Source organism: Tripterygium wilfordii, chromosome 13 (genome assembly GCF_013401445.1).
Source record: "Tripterygium wilfordii isolate XIE 37 chromosome 13, ASM1340144v1, whole genome shotgun sequence".
Lineage (NCBI taxonomy): Eukaryota > Viridiplantae > Streptophyta > Magnoliopsida > Celastrales > Celastraceae > Tripterygium > Tripterygium wilfordii.
In genome coordinates, this window is record NC_052244.1 from 12,330,151 (window position 1) to 12,352,510 (window position 22,360).

General features: G+C 37.8%; 3 protein-coding genes and 1 long non-coding RNA gene across 7 annotated transcripts; 2 read left to right on the plus strand and 2 right to left on the minus strand.

Moving 5' to 3' along the window:
* The first annotated feature begins 834 nt into the window (after positions 1 to 834).
* LOC120012228 (protein PIN-LIKES 7-like) lies at positions 835 to 6,567 on the plus strand. Of its 3 annotated transcripts, none has more exons than XM_038863553.1 (11): positions 835 to 882; positions 3,969 to 4,170; positions 4,252 to 4,331; positions 4,441 to 4,565; positions 4,660 to 4,784; positions 4,923 to 5,156; positions 5,246 to 5,365; positions 5,447 to 5,547; positions 5,649 to 5,701; positions 5,849 to 6,034; positions 6,136 to 6,567. In XM_038863553.1, exons 2-11 carry the CDS (start codon positions 4,036 to 4,038, stop codon positions 6,258 to 6,260), a joined length of 1,284 nt encoding a protein of 427 aa, XP_038719481.1. In that variant the 5' UTR covers positions 835 to 882; positions 3,969 to 4,035; the 3' UTR covers positions 6,261 to 6,567. The 3 variants fall into 3 exon arrangements, with proteins under 3 accessions (XP_038719481.1, XP_038719482.1, XP_038719480.1); XM_038863554.1 differs by lacking the exon at positions 835 to 882 and adding an exon at positions 3,686 to 3,701; XM_038863552.1 differs by lacking the exon at positions 835 to 882 and having other exon boundaries at positions 3,757 to 4,170.
* On the minus strand, positions 4,834 to 6,242 carry LOC120012229. The gene is made up of 4 exons (XR_005471236.1): positions 6,102 to 6,242; positions 5,809 to 6,019; positions 5,058 to 5,130; positions 4,834 to 4,974 (listed from the first exon to the last, which is right to left on the minus strand). It is a non-coding gene; the product is annotated as an uncharacterized LOC120012229 (long non-coding RNA).
* A 1,543-nt stretch (positions 6,568 to 8,110) lies between the features above and the next one.
* LOC120012344 (epidermal growth factor receptor substrate 15-like 1) lies at positions 8,111 to 18,352 on the minus strand. The gene is made up of 13 exons (XM_038863734.1): positions 17,947 to 18,352; positions 15,700 to 16,843; positions 13,573 to 13,791; positions 13,246 to 13,475; positions 12,595 to 12,669; positions 11,647 to 11,718; positions 11,457 to 11,555; positions 11,226 to 11,297; positions 11,025 to 11,139; positions 10,304 to 10,372; positions 9,760 to 10,093; positions 9,402 to 9,525; positions 8,111 to 9,274 (listed from the first exon to the last, which is right to left on the minus strand). Exons 1-13 carry the CDS (start codon positions 18,085 to 18,087, stop codon positions 8,417 to 8,419), a joined length of 3,552 nt encoding a protein of 1,183 aa, XP_038719662.1. The 5' UTR covers positions 18,088 to 18,352; the 3' UTR covers positions 8,111 to 8,416.
* A 1,121-nt stretch (positions 18,353 to 19,473) lies between these two features.
* Positions 19,474 to 22,019, plus strand: LOC120011969 (SRSF protein kinase 1-like). 2 transcript variants are annotated; one of them, XM_038863173.1, is made up of 4 exons: positions 19,474 to 19,901; positions 20,347 to 21,132; positions 21,292 to 21,339; positions 21,419 to 22,019. In XM_038863173.1, exons 1-4 carry the CDS (start codon positions 19,716 to 19,718, stop codon positions 21,737 to 21,739), a joined length of 1,341 nt encoding a protein of 446 aa, XP_038719101.1. In that variant the 5' UTR covers positions 19,474 to 19,715; the 3' UTR covers positions 21,740 to 22,019. The 2 variants fall into 2 exon arrangements, with proteins under 2 accessions (XP_038719101.1, XP_038719102.1); XM_038863174.1 differs by having other exon boundaries at positions 20,371 to 21,132.
* Positions 22,020 to 22,360: the final 341 nt, after the last annotated feature.

A 22,360-nucleotide genomic window follows, 5' to 3' on the forward strand; every position in this document is an offset into this window, starting at 1 on the left:
ATTCTGTCTTTCTATATGAACGTGATGAGGACATATGTGCCAAATGCAAAGCATGTGATTCTGCCTGGATGAATTGCCATCCATAAGAAACAATAGTGACCACTGAAAATCAATTTTGTTTTTCTTGATCATGCGTGACTAGGACATGTGTCATCCAAATTCTTATTATATAGATAGATATAGAATACAACCCAAGTTTGGCTCCTCAATTATTCCCATCAATTGTTGAAATTTCCATATATATTCTACCCAATATAATATAAGAAAACTACATTTTTAGTCCTCCCTCTATCTCTCTCCCCCTCATAAAAGTCAAATTGGATAATTAATTAGTTAGGAATATATACATATGAATTCTTATATACGCATCAATTTTACGTACTTAAAATCTAATGACTGTACGTAATATAGCAGAATAAAAGTGGAGACCACACATTTACTATAGGATCCGTTGTATCTATGATTGAAAAATAAGTGCGTAAAATTGCTGCGCATGTGAGAAGTTCCCTATATACATACATACATATTAGGAATTCATTTATATATGGAATATATATTTAATTTATAGGTCCAACCGTCCATGTGTCGGCAAGCTGTAATTAATTAGGAGATAAGTATTACTATGTTGTTGTTTACATAATCATATATATGCATCTATAAACGTATGGTAAGCTAATTAAGACTATATATATACACACACACACACAATATGTATATATATATATATATAAAAGTAGATGTATGTTCATCAATTCATGTATAAATAAATTCCTACAAGGCTACAACCACACAGACACAGAGAAAAAAAGAGAGAGTGGAAGTTGTTGTTGTTGGTCTCACTCATTTTTGGTTGCCTGCATTTGCTATTCATTTCATTCCAAGGTTTGTTTATCTGATTTAACTAATTAATCTTTTATTTCTTAATTTCCTTATCAACTTTAACTAATTCATTTTCCCTCATCTCCCTCTTCCTCTCCTTGCTGTATGTGTGACTTTGACATTGATGATCATATATATATATATATATATATATATATATATATATATCATTCATTATCTCTCTCTCTCTCTATCACATTAATTTTGGGTCTTTATTAATTTGATGAAGAATATGATTAGCTAATAATGCAACACATGGAGTTGCTTCTGCTTAATTTCTTCTCCAATAGTTTCCTTTGTGTTGAATACATACTGGCTAGTTGATTCTGCTTTCATTTTGTGGCTTTAATTTGTCCGTCGCATGTTGATTAAATAATTTTTTGTTTTATTATAATTTGTTTGTGGAAACAAAATAAATACAGAAATGAATACTCACCTGTCTTTATCTACTCCAAAAAAAATACAAATTATTGCATTGGATGTGCAATAATAGAGAGAGAGAGTTGCTTTCATGAATTGCTTTGATTGCATGTGATTCATTAATCATTAATCTAAGTAGTAATTAGTGGGGGAAGCTTCAGCTTCTAAGGACACTGGTCCTTTGAAGACAGCACTAGGGATGGCAATCCGACCCGCGGGTACGGGGACCCGACCCGAAATTTAGGGTCGGAGACCCGAAATTTCGGGGTCGGGTACGGGTTCGGGTGCCACCCGAATGCAATGTTGTGGGGACGGGTAGGGTATGGTAATGTCATACCCGGCCCCGAACCCGACCCGAAATTAATATTTTAATAAATAAATATATATTTATATAGATATATCATATATATTATATAATATATTTAGGGTTTAGGGTCTTTAAACCCTAAACCTTAAACCTAAACCCTAAATCCTAATCATAAACCCTAAACCCTAAACTTTAATACTCTAATAAATAAATATATATTTATATAGATATATCATATATTATATAATATATTTAGGGTTTAGGGTTTAAAGACCCTAAACCCTAAACCTTAATACTTTAATAAATAAATATATATTTATATAGATATATCATATATATTATATATCTATAATTCTATATTGTACATATATATATTATATAGGAATATTAATTTGTATTTAGTATACTTATCGTATCTTCCTATATTTTTCATAATGAAATATATGATATGCTCTTCTACTCTCCTAGTCCATATTATATATAATTATATACTCAATAGTCAATACGTTACGTCCTAAACCCTAAACCCTAAACCCTACGTCCCTACTTTTTTTTTTTTTGATTAGGGAACCTCTCCCAGACGCGTCTTGCGGGCTTTGCCCTACGCGACGGCCCAGAGGAGTAAACCCTAACCCAGCCAACCACCCCACTAGACGGACTGGGCTTTAAGTCAGGGCCTTAGGCCCAGGTGGGATATAACTCCAGTGGACGAGAATTTCTCGCATTCGTTCCCCGTTGGATTCGAACCCCTTCCCTCCCGCCTGCACGCGCTAGCACGCACAGTTGAGTGGGGAGACCGGGGTTACGACCAACGAGGCTATACCACTTTCGTTCCTACGTCCCTACTTCCTAAACCTTAAACCCTAACTAAATAACAAAACCAAAATATCTTTTTTGTTGTAATTTGTATCATTATGACATTATAATCATATATGTAAACCTTAAATTCTAAACCCTATGTAGTCATAAACCCTACGTAAACCCTAATACCCTATATATAAATAGTTCAATACTTTATACTACGATATATATATTAGACTATTAGTATAATTTCTTTTTAAGGTAAATTTCCCGATTACCAATATATATATTAATATTATTTTTAAGTTTTAGTTTTATTTAATTATGACCATTAGATTATTGATCTCCTACAATCTAAACCATTGATTAATTAATTTTTGGGTTATAATTTAATCTTATTCTTATATATATTCGGGTAGCATTCGGGTTTAGGGGTTCCCCGTCCCCGTCGGGTTCGGGTTCGGGGATCCCCGAACCTCAAGGGGCCGGGGATGGGGCCGGGGATGGGGGCGGGGATTGAGTTCGGGGACGGGGACGGGGACGGGGACGGGGATGGCATACCCGCCCCCGCCCCACCCCGTTGCCATCCCTAGACAGCACACCGTCGTCGTCATTAATCAATCAATAAACTAATTAACAACCAAATCACCCTATATAGTATAAGTGAGGAATTCTCACATGAGGTCATAAAGTGAGGTCTTAAAATGAGGTCCTAATTTTTAAGGATCAAAATATTTTCTAAAAAATTTGAAAAAAAATATATTTGTATTTTGATCGGTCTTACGAGACCAACGACATATTTTTTGTTCAAAACAAAAATCAAATCCAACATGAAATGTGCATGATAATTTTGGATCGTTAGATATAAAACAAAAGACATTTAATCCACTTAAGTTGCAATTGATTTTTGTTTCAAACAAAAAAAAATATTGTTGGGTTCGTAAAACCGATCAAAACACAAATATGTGTTTTTTTTTCAGATTTTGGAAAAATATTTTGAACCTTAAAATGAATCCTAAATATTAGGGCTTCATTTTAGAACCTCATTTTAAGACCTCATGAGAGAATTCCTCTGTGTGTATACTCTTGCATATATGTATTATATATTATTATTATTTATGTATATAGAGACAAACATTGATGTAGTGCAGTAGTGGGATGTGTGTTTGTCCTGGATCTTCTTATTAAAATCCAAATAACAGTTACGGCTTAAATTAAATGAATATTGTCACTTTTGGTTTGGGAACAGTACACCTGGCAGGCATATACCATGGGACCAAAGTGATGAGATTGGGTATGTAAACGGATCCAAACACACCCCTAAATAGTGGGAGGCAATGGCCGATGCCTAATAATGTCATATCATTGTCCCACAAAGACAAACACTCATGGCATGTCCACTCTCCACACAAACTGGGGTTGTGTACATTCATGCGTCTTTCCTTCCTCCTCCTGGCATATTACTCCTTAACCTTTCGTTTTTGTCAATTTACTGGTAGTTTCTGGTTTTCTTGTCTCAACTTAATTTGCTGATATTGCTCTGATCTCTTGTTCTTCCTAGCTTCTCTTTGAATTATAATTTAGAATAGCACCAAGAAAGAGTTTTGGAAGATTTCTAGATTGGAAACATGGGTTTTTGGACACTATTTGAGGTGGCTTCCATGCCCATCTTGCAAGTTCTACTAATCAGTGCATTGGGAGCCATCATGGCTACTGAATATTGCAACCTTCTCCCTGCCATTACTAGAAAATCCTTGAACAAGGTACTGTAGCACATATTTGTATATTTACATAGTCACATTAATGTTTTACTGGAACCTTTCTTTCCCATCCCCAAAATGCAGATTGTGTTCATAGTGTTCACCCCCTCGTTGACGTTTGCAAGTCTGGCCAAGACTGTCACTCTTGAAGACATCATCTCATGGTAACAAGAAAGCCTGTGCAGAACCTCCTCTGACCTCTCCTCTGTCGCCCATAAGACATTAACATGATGTATATATATAAATATAACTCTTCCATCTCTTCTTGATCAGGTGGTTTATGCCAGTCAACATTGGCCTCACTTTTCTATTTGGAGGAATTCTTGGATGGATACTTGTAAAGATTATGAAACCCAAGCCTTACCTGGAAGGCCTTGTTATTGCTACCTGTTCATCAGGTAACTTGCTGCTGCTGACTGTTGTTGCTACATAATATATATATATTCGGATTCCACGCTAATTTGTTGTCTAATTAATCTTGTTGATAATCAGGAAATTTGGGAAACCTTCTGCTGATCATTGTTCCTGCAATTTGCAATGAGGCTGGAAGCCCATTCGGTGGTGATCGAGCTGCTTGTAGCTCTGTTGGACTCTCATATGCATCTTTCTCCATGGCTGTAATGACTTCTGATATGTGTCTTCGTTTTGATGGAATCCAAATTTTTTTGTGTGGAAGGATAATTAAGACCAATCAGCTCTACTTTGTCACATGGATGCCTTCATCTGATGGACTGACTATGTTTTGAATTCTGCAGCTTGGAGGCTTTTACATCTGGACTTACACATACCACCTGATACGTACCTCATCTGTGAAATTCAAAGCTCTCAAAGCTACAGAAGAGGACTTAAAAGAACCCAACAGAGATTTGGATGCTACACAAGAAACTCACCTACTCAAGGCAGTAGAAGAAGATCAAGATCAAGAGCAAGTAATTGGTATAGTTGTGGCATCATCAGCAAAGTCTGCAGAAGATACAGAGGATCAATCAGTTGGTCCCTTTTTTTTTCTCAAGCTTTCTGAGATAAATTATAAATTTTCATGCAAACACTTGGGAATTAACTTTAACGTGATTTTCAGATTGTCCCCCAAGAATCAGCTAGTCCATTGGAGGAAGAGCAGGAGTCTTTCTGGAGTAAATTGCAAGGAATTGTTCATATGATCGTGGAGGAGCTACTGGCACCACCCACAATCGCTGCCGTGAGTATGCTAAGAAATCGGAATCTCACTGTTTTACTTCACAACAAAGATTGCCACTGACAAAGTTTCATTTCCTCTCAGATAATGGGGTTTGTCTTCGGAGCAGTCACCTGGCTCAGACACCTTATCATTGGTGATACAGCTCCCTTAAGGGTGATCCAAGACTCAGTAAAGATACTTGGGTATGTTTCTTTTTTTTGTGCATATGTTGTGAATATTACCAGAATACAACCCCAGTTAGTGTAATTTTTACCAACTGAACTTGGAAGCTGATCTCAATTAGGGATGGAACCATTCCATGCATCACTCTTATACTGGGAGGCAACCTCACTCAAGGTAATTACTAATAAGAGAGTCCAAATTAAATTTTCCTCTCAATTAAGTACTGTTGAAGCCAAATATACATACAAGAAGCAATTAATAAAGGAAGATGATGATCTCACCGAGTAGTTTTGTTCTGCAAATTAAAAATTGGAACTGCAGGCTTACGGTCATCGAGAATCAGAGCATGGGTCATCGTTGGGGTGGTCCTTGTCCGGTACATTGCACTTCCTGCCATTGGAATCTGGGTGGTTAAAGGTGCTTCACAACTTGGCTTCCTCCCATCAGACCGTTTGTTCCACTTTGTGCTCATGGTTCAGTTTACCCTGCCACCTGCAATGAATATTGGTGAGTCAGAAATTTTCACAAACACTTGATATGCACATATATATACACTTGGGCGATTTCCTCTCACACTAGTTGGAATGAATGGAATGGTAATTGTTCAGGTACGATGACCCAGCTGTTTGATGTGGGCCAAGAGGAGTGTTCGGTCCTCTTCCTGTGGACATACTTGGTTGCAGCCCTAGCTCTCACTGTTTGGTCGACAATCTACATGTGGATCTTGTCCTGAACGAACCTCAAACCAGCGCAGCCGCACCCATGTCCATCACCATTCTATAAGAGTGTGTCCATTAGTATACAAAAGTAATGCCATATAATATATTTCCTTGACATTTCTGTGAAATTGCATACAAAAGGAACAACAGCATTCAAAAGGGTACTTCTTGTTATCTCTCACGTGATTTTTTGTTTTTGTTTTTGTGTGTTTTTCTTTTTTGCACAGTCCAATCACTAGTTACCTCATAAGAGGGATTTTAAGGGTGGTTTGCGAAACAATTTGAGAATTAACATATATGATGTGTATGTTGATTTTAAAAGATTGTTTCAAATGTTAGTATATATACTTTTTCAAATGTTATGAGTGGCATCATCGTAAAAGGCGTCATTGTACCATTAGCAATTATATGCCTCCATGAATACATGGTGTGTTTGGTAAACAATATGAGAATTAGTATATATGTTGGTTCTAATTTTTAAAATGATGTTTCAAATACTATCATATATGTTGTTTCAAATGTTGTAGTTGTTTGACTCAATTTTATTTTTTTTTAATACTAATACAAATAACAAATGTTGTAGTTGTTTGACTCAATTTTATTTTTTTTAATACAAATACAAATACAAATACAATATACGACACACCACCAGATTAAGCCTATGAAAGTAAAGGTGTCAACAGGCCCCACCAGATTAAGCCTATGAAAGTAAATGTGTCAACAGGCCCCCCACGCAGGAGGCACAAATCAAGCCCACGTAGAAGCGGACTAAGCCCACACACCTCCTTATAAATATTCGGAGGAGGTGAGATTAGAATTCATGACCTCAGTCAGGGACATGCAAAGTCATTGCCACTCAACCAATGACTCATTTGCCGACAACATATATACTGTTTTAAATACTGTGACAAATTACATACGGAGGGTATTATATAATTCATTATAAAACAAAAAAATTAATTATTAAATTGTTCCACATTTCACGCGAATTAAGGACATATCCAATCAAGAGACATATGCAACACTAGATAATTAAAATAATAAATTTTTACATATTATAATTTTATATGAGAATTTTTAATCTCAACCACTAAAATCATTCAATGATTTGAGATTAAAAATAACTTTCCCTTTTACCATTACTAAATTGCCCCTTACCCTCTCCTCCTTCCACACGATCTCTAGGCAAATCTATTCGCGATCTCGAACTCTGTTTCCATCAGATCGGATTCCTTGAAATTGTTTTACTTTCTCGGAAAATGGACTGAAAGTACTCTGATTTGTTGTTTGGTTGTGAGTTCTAAGATATACAGTTATCTTGATCTAGTTGGATTGAGGAGTAGAATAATCTCGAAGAAACCTTTAGGTGAGATGGGCGAAGATGAGAAAAACAATAGCGTGGCACATGCGGGGGAAGGAGAGGTTTCTGATTCAACAAACGTGGAGGAGATCAGTGCATTAGATTTCATTAAGCAAAAGAATCGGAAGGTTGAGGTGCCGAAGGGTTTGGACCTTTGAATATTCAAAGGTCTGTACAACTCTGGCTTGTACAATCTCACCTAAGAGGCTGAGGCCGATGAAAATTTCCAGAATAAACCTTGTTCATCCGTTGCCTCCGTTAACAGTTGACACTAAAGAAGAAGATGAAATTGTGATTGACATAAGTGGTGATGAGACCAATGCCGAGAAGGAAGAAGGGGAATTGGAGGAGGGTGAGCCACTTACATTAGTAACCACATTGGGAAACACAAGGGGGGAAACACATTGGGAAAAAAGAAAATTACAGCTTCTCTGAACCAAGAATCTTCATGCATTGAGCAAACAACATCAATTGGAGTATGGAGCAAAAAACAAAAAAAAAAAAAAAACCAAAGCCATTAATGCTAGATACAATATAACACGAAAATTTTATATATCCAGGATGTTCATACGAAAGAATTACCAAAACCAATAAGCAAAGGTAACCACTAACATAAAAACAAAGGGGAAAAAAGAGAAAGTACACGACTACACCCACACAAAATAATCACTCAATTAAATTTTCTGTACTATATTGTATATACCAACCAAATATCAAGGCCGCAACAGCTTCAGTAACATCCCAATCAAGATTCAAGAAGGCTTCAAATGGGAAAAAAGGATTGCGCACACCGATTAACACCAAACCTAACTAAAATGCACTCCACTTGTCAGAATCTTTTCTTGGAGTTTCATTCCAATTATCAAAATAAGTTCTTGGAGTTTCACTTTGGCCTGAAGTCTTAAATGGTCCTCTTGAATCAAATGTATCTGTATTATCGAATGATGGGAAATCACTGGAGCTACTACGTACAGAGTCAAACCTCGCTAGCGTGCGTGAGGATTGAGAGAATCCCCCGTCATCAAACGTGGATGGGAAACCATGGCCAGCACGAGATTCTCTAGTGCTAAATGAATCAAACCTCGTCACAAACCCAGGATCTTGTGATTCTCTGGCATTAAAAGAATCGAACCTTGATGGGAATCTGTCACTGTCATCATGATCTCCAGTGCTAAATGAATCAAACCTTGAAGAAAACCCATGACCAAATTCCGAGTCTCGAGCATTAAATGAATCAAAACTTGATGGGAACCCATGGCCGAAATCAGAGTCTCCTGTGCTGCGCATGGAATCAAACCTTGCAAAAGAATTCCTTGGGGAATGTGTGTTTTCATTCATGTTAAATGAGTTGAACCTAGAAAAGTTGTTGAATGGGTGTTCATCTGGTCCCTCACCAAACTTTCCAGGGGTGTTCTCAAAATGGTAGGCAGGCGTACTTGGAACAGAATCCGCAAAAATAGACGACCCCCTTACAGGGGCGGGGGTGCTGGGAACAGAATCCGCAAATATATATGATGGCTTTGCAGGGGTGCTTGGTACAGAATCTGCAAACAAAAATGAGCTCTTTCCCCTGGACATGTTATCTGAGGGCTCTGTTTTTATTGGCTTGAGACTGAAGTCATCAAGACCAAACATAGAATTTTGATGGCGCCTCTCATTTTCCATATCCTGCAAAAGAACATTATCTAAACAATGTATTGCAGTATACAAAATGGAAAGTCTAGTTTCCACAGGATATTTTCATCAAATTTGGATACAGAGTTAATTCTCTATTCAATATCACCGAGGTCCATACCTTGATACTCATAGAGTCAAAGCCCCAAACTGATTCAGCATCATCATGAGTGTCAAATTTGCCCCAATTAGGTTCATCAAAACTTTTGTCTCTAGAGAGCTCAGGCTCTGCTGATCCATGATTACTGCACAGAAGATCATAAACCAGTCAGATATCTAAAAGAAGCATTGGATGCAGAAAAGTGGGAAATTAAGAGAAGAACTAAACTCCTCCTGCCATGATATGCTTGGACAATTTTTTGGAGTGTCCTAATTGATCATTAATCTTTAGAGAGGAGAAAAAAAGATCTAAAAGCACTGTGAAACCCATGTTTAGAAAAGAAAGTGCAATCACAAACCAAAACGACAAGCCATACAACCTTTCAGTGTCTCTAAAATGTGGAAATCCATCAGCGCCAGCACTTCCTTTGGGTTGGGAATCGATATGTAGAGACTGGCTGTCTGTCGCAGTTTCACCATCTGGACTTTCAGGATGTCTTTTCGAAACACCATTCTCAGTTTGGTTATTAGCAGACTCCTCAGAAATTTGCTCGCCTGTACTTAAAAGCTTCTCTGACTTGCTTAAAGCATTTGATGAATTATTTGAACCCTCATTCGTTGAAGTCACTTCTTCTCGATATGATGTAGATTTTGGTTTTGGGGGGAGTATGATATTTTGCACCTCAAGGGTAAGCTCCTTGACAAATGTGAATCCTGACAGTCGTCGAAGATAATTTTGTCAAATATATAATCCAAATTTACATTCTCAGAGAGGAGGTACTGGATGTGCTTTAAATAACACCAACAAGATGCAAGACAACACCAAGTTCCAGAGAAAATAAATGTTCATTATTGAATCAGTTTCACTAAAAGACTCTAAAGGTTAAACAAGAACTTGGTCCTAAATAGCACTTTGAAGCATACCTTCATCTTCAAACTTATCCCAATTTTCATCCCAATCAGCCGCTGCCTCTTGAATTCCAGGTTGCCAACCTTGATAAACACCATCAAAAAGACAAGTTCAAAGCAAAGCAAATAAGAAATGAGTTTCCATCCCAGAATAAGAAAAGTAAAATTAAGAAGAAAAAAAGGGGGTAAAATTGAGAAAAAGCTGGTAATTTTGAAAGTACGAGAAAACGAAAACTGTTCCATGTCAAACTGGAAAAAAATGGCAATCAAAGGATTCTAGAACTGAGCAAGAATCGCGGTTAAATCAATCCATTACAAAAAAGCTAGAGCACAAAACGAGTTGATTGTGCACACATCTCATATGGGAGTTCATCACTAAATGTAACAGAATTCTCTTCTTTTTTAAAAATATGAATCAATGGGATTGAATGACGCAAAACTTCTAAGGGAAAAAAATTTACATCTCTTCAATCTCTCTCTAGAAATAAAAAGAGGATATTGCCTTTAAGGAAACTAAAACCATCTTTCACTGAATACAGGAAACAGTGGATATTGCCTAATGCGGCTTGAAAAAGTAGAAGACCAGTCTCTCACATCGTGTTTTCATTAGATATTTTTCATAGACACGCATGAAAGAATTTTCCAAATGAAGTATATCTGTTACCAAGATAAGCTAAAGATGTCAAGATGGGTCATGCAACAATTAGGAGAAACAATAAGAAGGAAATGAAAATACCAAAAGGGAGCTCAACAACTGAAATTGGTTTGGCACGCAATCCATATTGTTTACAGCGTTCATTCATAGTTTTCACTAGTTCCTCAAGACTTGATTGGATATGATCAGCACGGTCCTGCAAAAGACAATAAAAGCTAGAGTTAGATAAAATCATAAAAGTTAAATGTTTTTTCCCACTGAATAAACTTAGTTAGGATATACCTTAAGAACATCATCCTCCGTGCCTCCTGCTTCTAATTTAACAATGGCTCGATACAATTCCATTTTCCTCTCCTACACACAATTCAATGAAATATTACCTTGTTTCGAAAAATCCTTAAAGAAAAAACGGTGCACATTTAGATTCAATACAGCAATGTTTTAACGGACGCTAAAATTCTGATTGCACGATTTAAGCACCAATTTAACATCTCCAAGGAGTTCCTAAAATACCTGAATGTCACGAAATGTGGCCTCTTCGAGAGATAATTTGGATGCTACATTCCCAGCCTGCCTGTATTTCTCTTCATACTTCCTTGCTAGCAAATCGACCTGATATAAAAGTTTCCTTGGTTAGTCCAACAAGAGCAAAGTCCTCATACATAGGTGATAAAAACTATTTCTGTTAACTAAATGATACTACCTCACGTTTATCTGCAGACACCCGTTCTGTAATCTCATTAAGTCGATTATCACATCTACTCTTATATAAAATCTGCACCCAAAACGGAAAAGATATCATGTGCTGAAGATAAGATATGAAGCATTTTTTGAATGCATAAGCAATGCATCATGGACTTCTCATCACTAACGTTTACTGCTAACTTCACCACAAACAAGGCCGAATCACTAGGGGAAAAACTTTCAACAACGTAGTAAACTTCATGTTGCACTCGTGTTGTTTTTAGTGCTTTCACATGCCTAAGACAACAAAGCCCATTGCAGTCATCCTTCAATGGGTCCTTTATCAAAGCCTGCGAAGATGCAAGCCTTAATTTCCTTTCTGTTTTTATTATCTTTCATAACATCAAAGAATTGTGCCCCATACCCAACCTTTGGCTAGCACCTTACTTTTCGTGTTCCATCTGTGGTCTTCACTAACGTAAGGAACTAGATAAGCTTCAATTTTTGCATTGCTAAGACACCTAGTAAATCCACGTAGAATAAAGAAGTCCAACTTAAAAAGCAACAACCAATATCAAACTCAAAATCTTTAAAAATGTGGCAAAGAACTCGAATAGTAAAGTTCAAAAAGCTGTTCTTGAAGAAGCCAACCATGAAACTTCTGAATGTGAAAAGGTTAAGACTTAGGGTATAGGGTTTAACTCAATTTTACTCAAATCACTATCTTTTCCCTTTTCAGAAATCCGATTCTATTCATTCCCAAGTTTGGAAGAAGGAGAAAAGTGATGAAGAGGATTGGCTACCTCCATTCACCTTCCCCTGCTATCAGGGTAATTTTCTTTTTAAAAAAAAAAAAAAAAAGAAGCCCAAGCATTGGAGTTTTTAATGTTTCCATTATGTCCCCAGGGTACTTTGGACAACTTTTTTTCAGTGACCAAAACAATAAACTGCCGGGGGTGGTACTTACGAGTTCCTGCATCTTGACACGAAAGAACTCAATCTTCTGATTGGAGTCCAATATCTCCTTTTCCAATTCTTCCACCTTTAATCAAATGGGAGGGAGGAAGGTCAAGAAAATTGATAGCACCAAAAGTTGAATTCAAGATAACAAGATAACACGGTATATAAAAGATGAACATAATAAATAAAAGATCGCAATTCCCTCATTACGCAGGCAATACTCAACATGACAGACAAATATATTTGTTTTGCATACACTATGAAAAGACAAGAAGAAAACAATGCAATAAAATATCTAAAGCAATAAGCGATAACATCAAATTCAGTGAGAAGGGGCCATTTCCACAATTTGAACCTATGAATCCTAGGTTGCTGGTAAGCAACTTTAGGAAGTAAAATAATCATACATGAATTTGACTGTTATACAAGAAAAACGTGTGAAACAATATATTAGATTTAGAAAGTACATATTTTTGACCTTCACATAATCTTCTTCTTTCTTTCTTTCTTGTTTTTCCTTCTTTTTTTTTTCCCTTTTTTGAGGAGGGAGGGAGGGGGGGGGGGGGGGGTGAAGCCCACTTGAACTGGAGGCACAAATAAAATAACAATTCAATGATTTTTACTTTCACATAATGAGATGCAGAAAGTCTGGCCATACCTTTTTATCTGCTGCAGAAGCCTCTTGGAACTTTGAGTTTAGGGAATCCTGCTCCTCTTGGCTAAGTTGGTCCACAATATGCTTTTCCAAGACTGGTACTTTGGGTTTCAGTTGCCTGGGCTGTGTAGTCCCATCATTTTGAGAAACAGTAGATGGCCTTGGAGGCTTTCCTCCAGTAACAGGTGGGACTGGAGGTCGTGCGTGTCTTGTAATTTGTGATTGAGGTAAACCTATGCAAAACATATTAACCTCAGAGGTATTCATTCTAAACAGTAGGGAGAAAGCAAATAACTGGAAATTGCGCGATCGCAATAAACAAAACCATACCAGTACTAGGCCCCCAACTTGCAGTTCCATATGATGTTGTAGGCTGCCCAGCGGCAGCCAACAAGGCTTCATCTGGCATAATAGTGCCTGGAAGCACTAGTGGAAGAGGGCGCCCTTCCCTGAAGCGTTCCATCAAATAGAGAGCAACAAAGAATTCCTTCAAAGAAAGCATGCCGTCGTTATCTTGATCGGATAAATCCCACACCTGCTTTAAGACCTCTGAAATACCAAGCACCATAACATAACATTGCAATGAGATAACAACATGCAATAACCACGTCTGGGCAATTACATCCAAAGTAAAGATGTCACCATTGAAACTTTACTAAGAATTATTGAGAAAATGACAGGAAAATAAAGCAAATAAATATGTCAAGGTGAGTAGAGGAACATCATCTCACACCAAAAAATAGAATTTTTGGGATGAGCCAGCTAAGCAAGGTAATGAATGCATAAAGATGGAGATAAAACATCCAACAATAAGCAAGTCACGTCATATCTAATACCCTAAATAAAAATTCCAAGGAAGCATGCATATGGATATGAGACCCAAGTTGGGTACAATATGGATGTCATACATAATCATGTTCATTAAGTTTACCAAAGTAAACTGGCTGCAAACCTACTATAACCCTCATCCTTCACATGGGTTTGGAACCTCATAATTCCTAAACAAATAGGTTCCCATAAGTCAAGGACATGCTCGTATTCGTGTGTGCCATCGGTTTTAAATAAAACTCCAAAACACATGTTAAAGAAATTACAACAGAAAAAGACATAAAATCTCATCTTTATACAAACAACTATGCACTAATAATCGAATTTCTTATCTAATTCAATATGAGCTTAATCTATAGTAGAATAAATCCAACTTGAACAAGCTAAAAAAGTAAGCTAACCTAAAACAGATACAAACTTAAACGGATCACAAGTCTGCTATAGAAGAAACAGTAAGAGAGAAAGCATTCTAATGTCCATGCCTTACAAATTAATTGAAGTTACAGAATATTTCTTGTCAACAACCACACCTCCATTTATAAAAGATAAGATTTTGATTCCTTTCTTTTTCTTTTCCATAAATTGAGTGGTAAATAATATTATAAAGAAGGCCATAAATGGATACCAATCATGCACATCCTCCACAAGACATTAGATCAATTACATCAAATCACAAGCTCTCATATATACTACACTTCCTATCTCCATCCTTGGCTTGAAGAAGACTAGCATGTTGAAGTCTAATATATTAAACACCTCCCATCCACCTCAAGGAATCATCATCATCTCCATTTGCTTTAACCTTGTAAAAGGTTCTGAAGAATACATTGCAACTAATCAATTCCCAATATATGACCTCCCTAAAACGTTCAGCATGGCCTTAGTGTTAGAGATTAGCAAGAATTCCTCTGATTTCATATCTTTATATTTAGTCAATTCAAATAAGTATGGAAATTTAAGCTTAAAGGCTCTGTGCCACACCACACATCCTTCCAAAATCCAATAAATTTCCCTTTCCCACCAAATAAGAAAAAGGTAGAGCCAATCTTCTCACTAGTCTATAATCTTACTCTACACCCACACTCCATTAGGTTCCCTTTCCATCCTTGATACCCCAACAAATTGAAAGTACTTTTTTTTTTTGGATAAAGTCCCATAAGAGACGTTTAGGGTATCAGTTGAGTGAGATTTCCAATGCATGTCAAATATTCTATATGACATGGATTTGTAAGTCTTTGTGTTTCATACACCAAATTCCAACATTACCCGGGATGAAGAATTTAATGTAGGGTGGCAGAGAACCTCAAGTAACGGAAAAAAAGAAAGAGTGCAGTAAAGACCAAGCATTAGGAGGTACCAATCAATCATAACTAACCTATTAAATGCCTCTTTTCGTAATATTTAGAAAAAAAGGTTTGAGTATTAATGCAGACAATATTTAATTCTGATATGCCCTTGTTTGAACAAGAGAGAGAATAGCATTTACTAAACAACACTCCCATCTCCATCACAAGTCCCTAATCCGTAAATTATACAAACATTAACACAGATAAAAAAAAAGCAACTATCTGGACTCTCATGTTAAGCCAACACAATCCAAATAAAATAGGAATAAATATGACAACCTACCTCGTCGCAGCCCCCAACTCAAGAACAGGCTTCGTGCCCGTTCACCGGTGATTTTCGCATTTCTATCGGTCTCTACTTGAAAAAACACTTTCGCATACTTTTGAACATCGGACTGATTCATTCTTGGCCATGGAGGCTGTGACTGATGGGCTGTTAAATTCTGTGCTCCAGCAGAAAAGCTGGTTGGGGTAGAAGCAGTAGTACTAGCTACAACCTGCTGATTTTGTTTTCCAGTTGACTGCCCATGCTGTAACTGACCACCAAGGGGTTGCTGAGAAAATGAACTTTGTAGAGATTCAAACGTATTTGATTTTACTGAAGATAGGGAGCCCATAGATGCAGGAACAATCGCTGATGAGACAGGCAAGCCACCAGCGGAGGATGTAGCTGCTGACGAGTTTTGAATTGGTTGACCAGGAGTTGCAGAAAATACATCTCCAAAGAGCGAGTCAGAGGCAACCCCCTTCCCTGAAACCACCACTGCATTAGATTCCTTGGCTGCAACATGGTTGGATGTTGTGGTCAGATCTTGTGGTTTTGGTTCAATAGAAGTTGTTGGCAAAGTGGTCATCTGTGTTCTAGATTGAACAGAACTTCCTGTTGTAAGCCCAAAACCATCCTGAGCAGTCAAGGAATTGATGCCTTTGCTAGTAACCTGTGAAGTTGGGGAACCTGTGCCTCCACCAAGCCAGTTGGTAGAGACATTTGCAGCAGGTGGGTTGGGACCTACCAGGTTAGCTCCACTCCTTGGCATAATTTGGCTGGGAAGTAATGGATGTGATGCAGTAGCAGGAGATAAAGCCTGGGGTGATCTTACAAATTGGTTTTGATGGGATGCGAAAAACTGCTGATTCGTGCTCACAGATCCTGGTACAGGTGACCCACTGATGCTAACATTTGAAGATGGTGATGGTGTCATGCTACCCATTTGTGGAACCTGTGCTGGCACTCTAGGAGTAGGTGTGGCAGCAAAGTTTATTCGAGGTGCTGGAATTTTAGCTGAAGCCGGGCCATACAATGCAGCCTTCACCATTTCGGGGGTCAGCTCTCGGTTGCTTTGTGCGACGGTGACGAGTTTAAGAGCATTATAAAATTCCTGTCTACCAAGAAAACCAGCGTCTTTCTGATCAGCATGCTTCCAAACCTGCAGAAGCATTTACTGACTCATAATCTCACTGATCAAGAAATTCCATATTAAAAGGCCTTTATGAAGCAAAGAGTAATATATGCATAGAGAGAGAAGAGCAAGAGATAAATCACTACATTTTGGAGCACAATACACCCCCCCCCGGGGGCCCCAAAGGCCCCCTCTTTTTAAAGCAAACAAGAAAATAAAATTATCTTGCATTACAATTTCACAGTTACCCTTTCCATTCCAACATGCATGTCATGCATTGTCCGAAGTTGCCTTCTATTGATGAACTTAGAATATTCCTGCTCCGACCATGATACACTAATATATTTTTCAACATCCGGCAACTACATTCACTTGCAAAGTACTCCAGTCCACTGTCGACCTTAATATAAATCAAATGAAAAACTAAGGCAGTGCACCCAAACCAAGGAACATGAAGACCCGATACTATATGCTAGAACACAAGCGGTAAGGCTGAGTAACTACTTACTGCAACTTCCACATCAGATTTCATCAACTATTACATGATGAAGTAGCAGTTTGCGTCTCAACAGCGCATTGGAATTAACCATTTGTACAGTTCCTAATGCTGTACAAGGAACTTAGCTTGCATAAAAACTATTGGTGAATAATTGGAAAGCATAAGGGGGGAAAGGGAAAAGAAAAGGAGTTCATAGCCCGGAGCTGGTACTCTCAAATTAAGCATCCACGGCCAGGGCAAATATCAGAGAGAGAGCATTGATAGAGCAGTTGAGATTACTCATAGCAACTGCAACTACTACATCCTGGTCTGAAAGAAATATTAAGGAGACCGAAAAGGCCTACTTCTATACATCTCACCCACTGATTGTTCAGGTCCTTGATTACATCATTAGAAACGTCATTCTTCCCAATAGTAACTATTCCACGGCGCTCGATCAAACTCGGGATTACTTTCACGAAGAATACAGAATCTCGATGTTATCTGCATCTGCTGTTATCCTGCCTCATCACACTACACGCTAAATCCTTCTCCGATCATTGCAATGTTGCGCAAAAAACCAGCCCTAACTGGGTCATAAACAACGAATCTAACTGAAAAATCCACAGTCGATGCAGGAAATGTAAAGTACCTGTGCAAGAACTTGTTGGGTCAAATTGGAGCCTTGAAAGAAGGCAACGGCCTCAGCTCCACTAATCTTGCCGTCGCCATCCAAATCCGCTCTCCTGAAATAGGCATCAAACAGATCAGTATTTGCGTTGTGCCCCGCCATTTCCGGTCGAACAATCGAGCTTCCGACGGTCGACGTTTAACAAAGCTCAGGTATCGCGCTCACGATGTTGTCAAACAAGCAAATATGTCTGAATCTTCGATCCGACTCGAAACCCGAGCAGACCAAATCCGAGAAAGGGAAGACAGAGAAACGTAGAAAGAGAATTAGAGAGAGAGAGCACACCGCAGCGTGTTTAAACTTTAAAGAGGTGAAGCCCATAACCGGCCCAGCTCTCTCCTGCCAAACGGTGCCGTAGTGCTTTAGATTATGTAAAACATCACTTCCAACTCTGCGCTTGCCGACGATTGTTAGGATAAACTTGATTTTTTTTTTATCATTATCAAATTGCTACTTGTTTGTGCCGATTGAATTACTAGATCCTAAAATCGGTTCTCTTTTCTTTTCTTTTTTGTTAATTATTTTCGCTATCTATCCATTATTACATATAAATAGCACAAAAACAAATTCATATTTAAACATAATTATGTGCATCGACGTCAACATCTTGTTTGCCTGAAAATGTTGTCACGTGAATTAAAGAATCACATAATATAATTATAAATTTATCTTTATTGATTATTTCATCTTTACAAATTCATGCATAATCTCCCTATATATGTATATTTGGTACATCCATCAAAATCATATATCATGGGTCCGTTTGACGTACAATTTTGTCAATATCGTATATACTAGCAGATATGAAGGTAGCAGATATGCTGGACAATAATGATAGCAGATATGATGTCTAAATGGTTTGTGGTGTTTGGTTCAACTTTTGCTCGTAACATATATGCTGACTAATATTATGTGACAAATTACATGCAGGGGTATTATGCATTTTAATTGTAACAAATACAAAAAAGTTGTGAAATAAATTACAACTAATTTAGAATAATTAGTTAATTGATTTAAAAAAAATAATTACTTAATTAGACAAATAATGGGTACAGAGAGGTGGAGAGATAGGAGGATGAAGAGGGTATTTTGGGTAGTTCAATAATTAGGTGAGGATTGTTTGGGAACAAATCTCAAAATGGTCTCAAAATTGTTTGAAATGTGACAATTTCAATTTGATCATTATGGCCCCAAAATAATCTCAGAATTCGTGTCATGAAATGGCTGTTTGTTTTGCACTAACAAAAGTAGCATATATGGTCCCAAAATTGCTTACCAAACGGGGTTTATATAAATCTATCACATTCATCAAAATAAATGTCCTTATATAAATATGATTTTGTACGCATTTATAATTATATAAAAGATTCTTGTCCCTCTCCCCCACTCAAGCAATCTAATTGTGCATCCGTTAAACCCAATCCCAGGCACACCTTGGCATAAAAGCCTGGAAAGTACAAACGTAGTGATGGGATTCTCATCACGTAGCTTGAACACCAGACCTCTCAATTCTCATTCATGGAGCCGGAGGAGTAAAAAGTGGAGAGACCGCATAAACGATAAATATGATAAAAAGAAAAGCAGTATCTCTCTCGCTCTCTCTCCTTCCTTCCTTTCGGACCAGACATAAGAGGGGACACTCAGGATTCTGGAGAAATATGATTGATAATCATTTGAAACAAATTATTCGAATCACATCCCAGAGAAAGCACTAATCAAATCGGACGCTCATGTCTGGCTCGTCGTCGTCGGAAGGATCAGAGGAGGATGATGAGGGCATCGACTCCTACAGGAAAGGTGGCTACCACGCCGTCAGAGTAGGCGACACCTTCAACGGAGCACGTTACGTCGCCCAACGGAAGCTCGGATGGGGGCAATTCTCCACCGTCTGGCTTGCCTATGATACACGATCATCGGTGTGTTATTCTTCACTGTTTCCAAACTTCACCCTTTTTTGTTTTATTTAGTTTGACGATCGTTTGTTGTTAATGGATTGTTCTTCCTTTATTTTAATGGATTTCTCATAATTAATTGGAGAGGATTTTCGTTTGTAGGGCATGTCAATGATCACTGGGTTATTTATTTTTCCCAGGGAATCCCCCTTTCCTGTCTTTGCCTCTTTGGATGATCACTTTTATTGAGTTTGATGAAGGGGAATAATTTCTTTTTCAAATATAACCACCTAGTGTTCTTATTTTGTAGATGGCCATGATTCGATCTGCAAATTTTGTATTTGACTTTACAGGATGCTACTATTTTTTTAGGCCCGCCATTTGAAGTTGGACAAGGTAGCGAGAGAATAATTTTGTATTAATGCCTCTTTCTGTTCCTCATTGTATTCATTTGGTTTGATTTTACCAGAGTTTTGTTGCTCTTAAAATTCAGAAGAGTGCTGCGCAATTTGTCCAAGCGGCCCTTCATGAGATCGAAGTCCTTTCGGCCATTGCTAATGGTGATCCTTCAAATTCCAAGTGTGTCGTGCGACTTATCGACCACTTTAAGCACACTGGCCCAAATGGGCAGCACCTGTGCATGGTTCTTGAGTTTCTCGGCAATAGTTTACTCCGGCTAGTCAGGTATAATCGTTACAAAGGCCTTGCATTGAATAAAGTTCGGGAGATCTGCAAATGCATTTTGACAGGTCTGGATTACTTGCATAGAGAACTTGGTATAATCCATACTGACCTAAAACTTGAAAATATTCTGTTTTCTTCCACGATTGATCCTGCCAAAGATCCTTTGAAGTCTGGGCTTACCCCAATTCTTGAAAGACCCGAGGGTAGCCTTAATGGTGGAGCTACGATGAATATCATTGAGAAGAAATTGAAGCAGAGGGCAAAAAGGGCAGTTGCTAAGATATCAGGAAGGAGAACCTCTATGGGGGGAGTAGTGGTTCAGAGGTCAGAGAGAAGCCTGGATGGAATTGATATGACGTGCAAGGTTGTGGATTTTGGCAATGCATGCTGGGCTGATAAGCAGTTTGCAGAAGAAATCCAAACAAGGCAGTACAGAGCTCCTGAAGTAGTACTCAGGGCTGGCTATTCCTTCTCTGTCGATATGTGGTCATTTGCTTGCACTGCATTTGAGCTTGCTACTGGTGACATGATGTTTGCTCCCAAGAATGGAAAAGGCTTCAGTGAAGACGAGGTAGGCTGATTATGCATTGTTTATGGCATGACAAGATTTTATTCATATCATATCTAATAAACTCTTCATGGTTTTTCGTATGCCCAGATGTTTATGTGGAAATATTTGTTTAAAATTTATATCACATCGTATTGAAATGTTTTGTTGGGTTGGTTTCAGGATCACCTTGCTCTTATGATGGAACTCCTTGGAAAGATGCCTCGAAAGGTATGTGTGTTGCTTCAATTTTCTGAGTATTTGTTTTCTTACTTTGGTACCCATTTCTCTTCCATGCTTACATGAGCAGATAGCCATTGGTGGAGCTCGATCAAAGGATTTATTTGACAGGCATGGGGATCTAAAAAGGATTCGAAGGCTCAGGTACTGGCCACTCAACAAATTGCTGGTTGAGAAATACAAATTCTCAGAAGCCGATGCTCATGAGTTTGCAGAGTTCCTTTGTCCACGTCTTGATTTTGCACCAGAGAAGCGGCCAACAGCACAGCAGTGCCTTCAACACCCATGGCTCAATTTGAGAACTTCAACTCAAAGTGAGAGGAATAATGAAGCTAATATAGAGAATTTGGATTCTAGGGTGAGCAAACTTCAGATCAAGGGTGGGGAGTAAGTGAAGAATGGAACAAAGGAGTTTCCCATAACTGGTCCGGATTGAAAACCCCTCCACATTTATTCTGTTACATCTGAATAACATTTTTTGATTAAAGATTAACTGCAATGTAAATTAGTAAATGATTTTTGTGAGGAACTGAGGATATACATGAGTGATTTTAACATCATTGTAAGAAATGGTGGGTTTGTGCTAATTAATATAGCCTACACCTTTGTCTTTTACATTCAACTGATGTTGAGGTTCATGAATGAAAGAAGGAATTTGATTGTTGCTTTAACTTTTCTGGGGTTTAGGGAATAGTTTGCAAGTTTCTCTGCTGGTTAAATCTTGCTTTTCTTCTTCTTCTAATTTTGTGCCACTTTGGATCCTATGGCTTTATATTGAATGGATAGGAGATTGCTAATGTACCATCATAAGCCACGATTTTAGTGATCAAATGCATGTCCTATGGATAATTGGAAAGAGAGATCTATTTAAAATTTTTTTTACTTGATGTAATTGATTCAACACTGTTCAGCAAGGATATGGATTTTAGTACATAGCAATCTGCAACAGCATGCTGAGTATTCTGGAAAAGAAAAACTATCTAACATTCATTTACAAGTACCATATAATAGC

Bases quoted from the DNA above. Each gene is read 5' to 3' on its own strand.
- LOC120012344 (XM_038863734.1), bottom strand. From the start codon at position 18,087: ATGGCGGGGCACAACGCAAATACTGATCTGTTTGATGCCTATTTCAGG. The intron at 16,844-17,946 runs GTACTTTACATT...ATGCTTCTGCAG, and splicing joins CCCAACAAGTTCTTGCACAG to GTTTGGAAGCATGCTGATCA. The intron at 11,719-12,594 runs GTAAGTACCACC...TTTTGGGTGCAG, and splicing joins GTGTCAAGATGCAGGAACTC to ATTTTATATAAGAGTAGATG.
- LOC120012228 (XM_038863553.1), top strand. From the start codon at position 4,036: ATGGGTTTTTGGACACTATTTGAGGTGGCTTCCATGCCCATCTTGCAA. The intron at 5,548-5,648 runs GTATGTTTCTTT...GATCTCAATTAG, and splicing joins GACTCAGTAAAGATACTTGG to GGATGGAACCATTCCATGCA. The intron at 5,702-5,848 runs GTAATTACTAAT...TTGGAACTGCAG, and splicing joins GGGAGGCAACCTCACTCAAG to GCTTACGGTCATCGAGAATC.
- LOC120011969 (XM_038863173.1), top strand. From the start codon at position 19,716: ATGTCTGGCTCGTCGTCGTCGGAAGGATCAGAGGAGGATGATGAGGGC. The intron at 21,133-21,291 runs GTAGGCTGATTA...GGTTGGTTTCAG, and splicing joins AAGGCTTCAGTGAAGACGAG to GATCACCTTGCTCTTATGAT. The intron at 21,340-21,418 runs GTATGTGTGTTG...TTACATGAGCAG, and splicing joins TTGGAAAGATGCCTCGAAAG to ATAGCCATTGGTGGAGCTCG.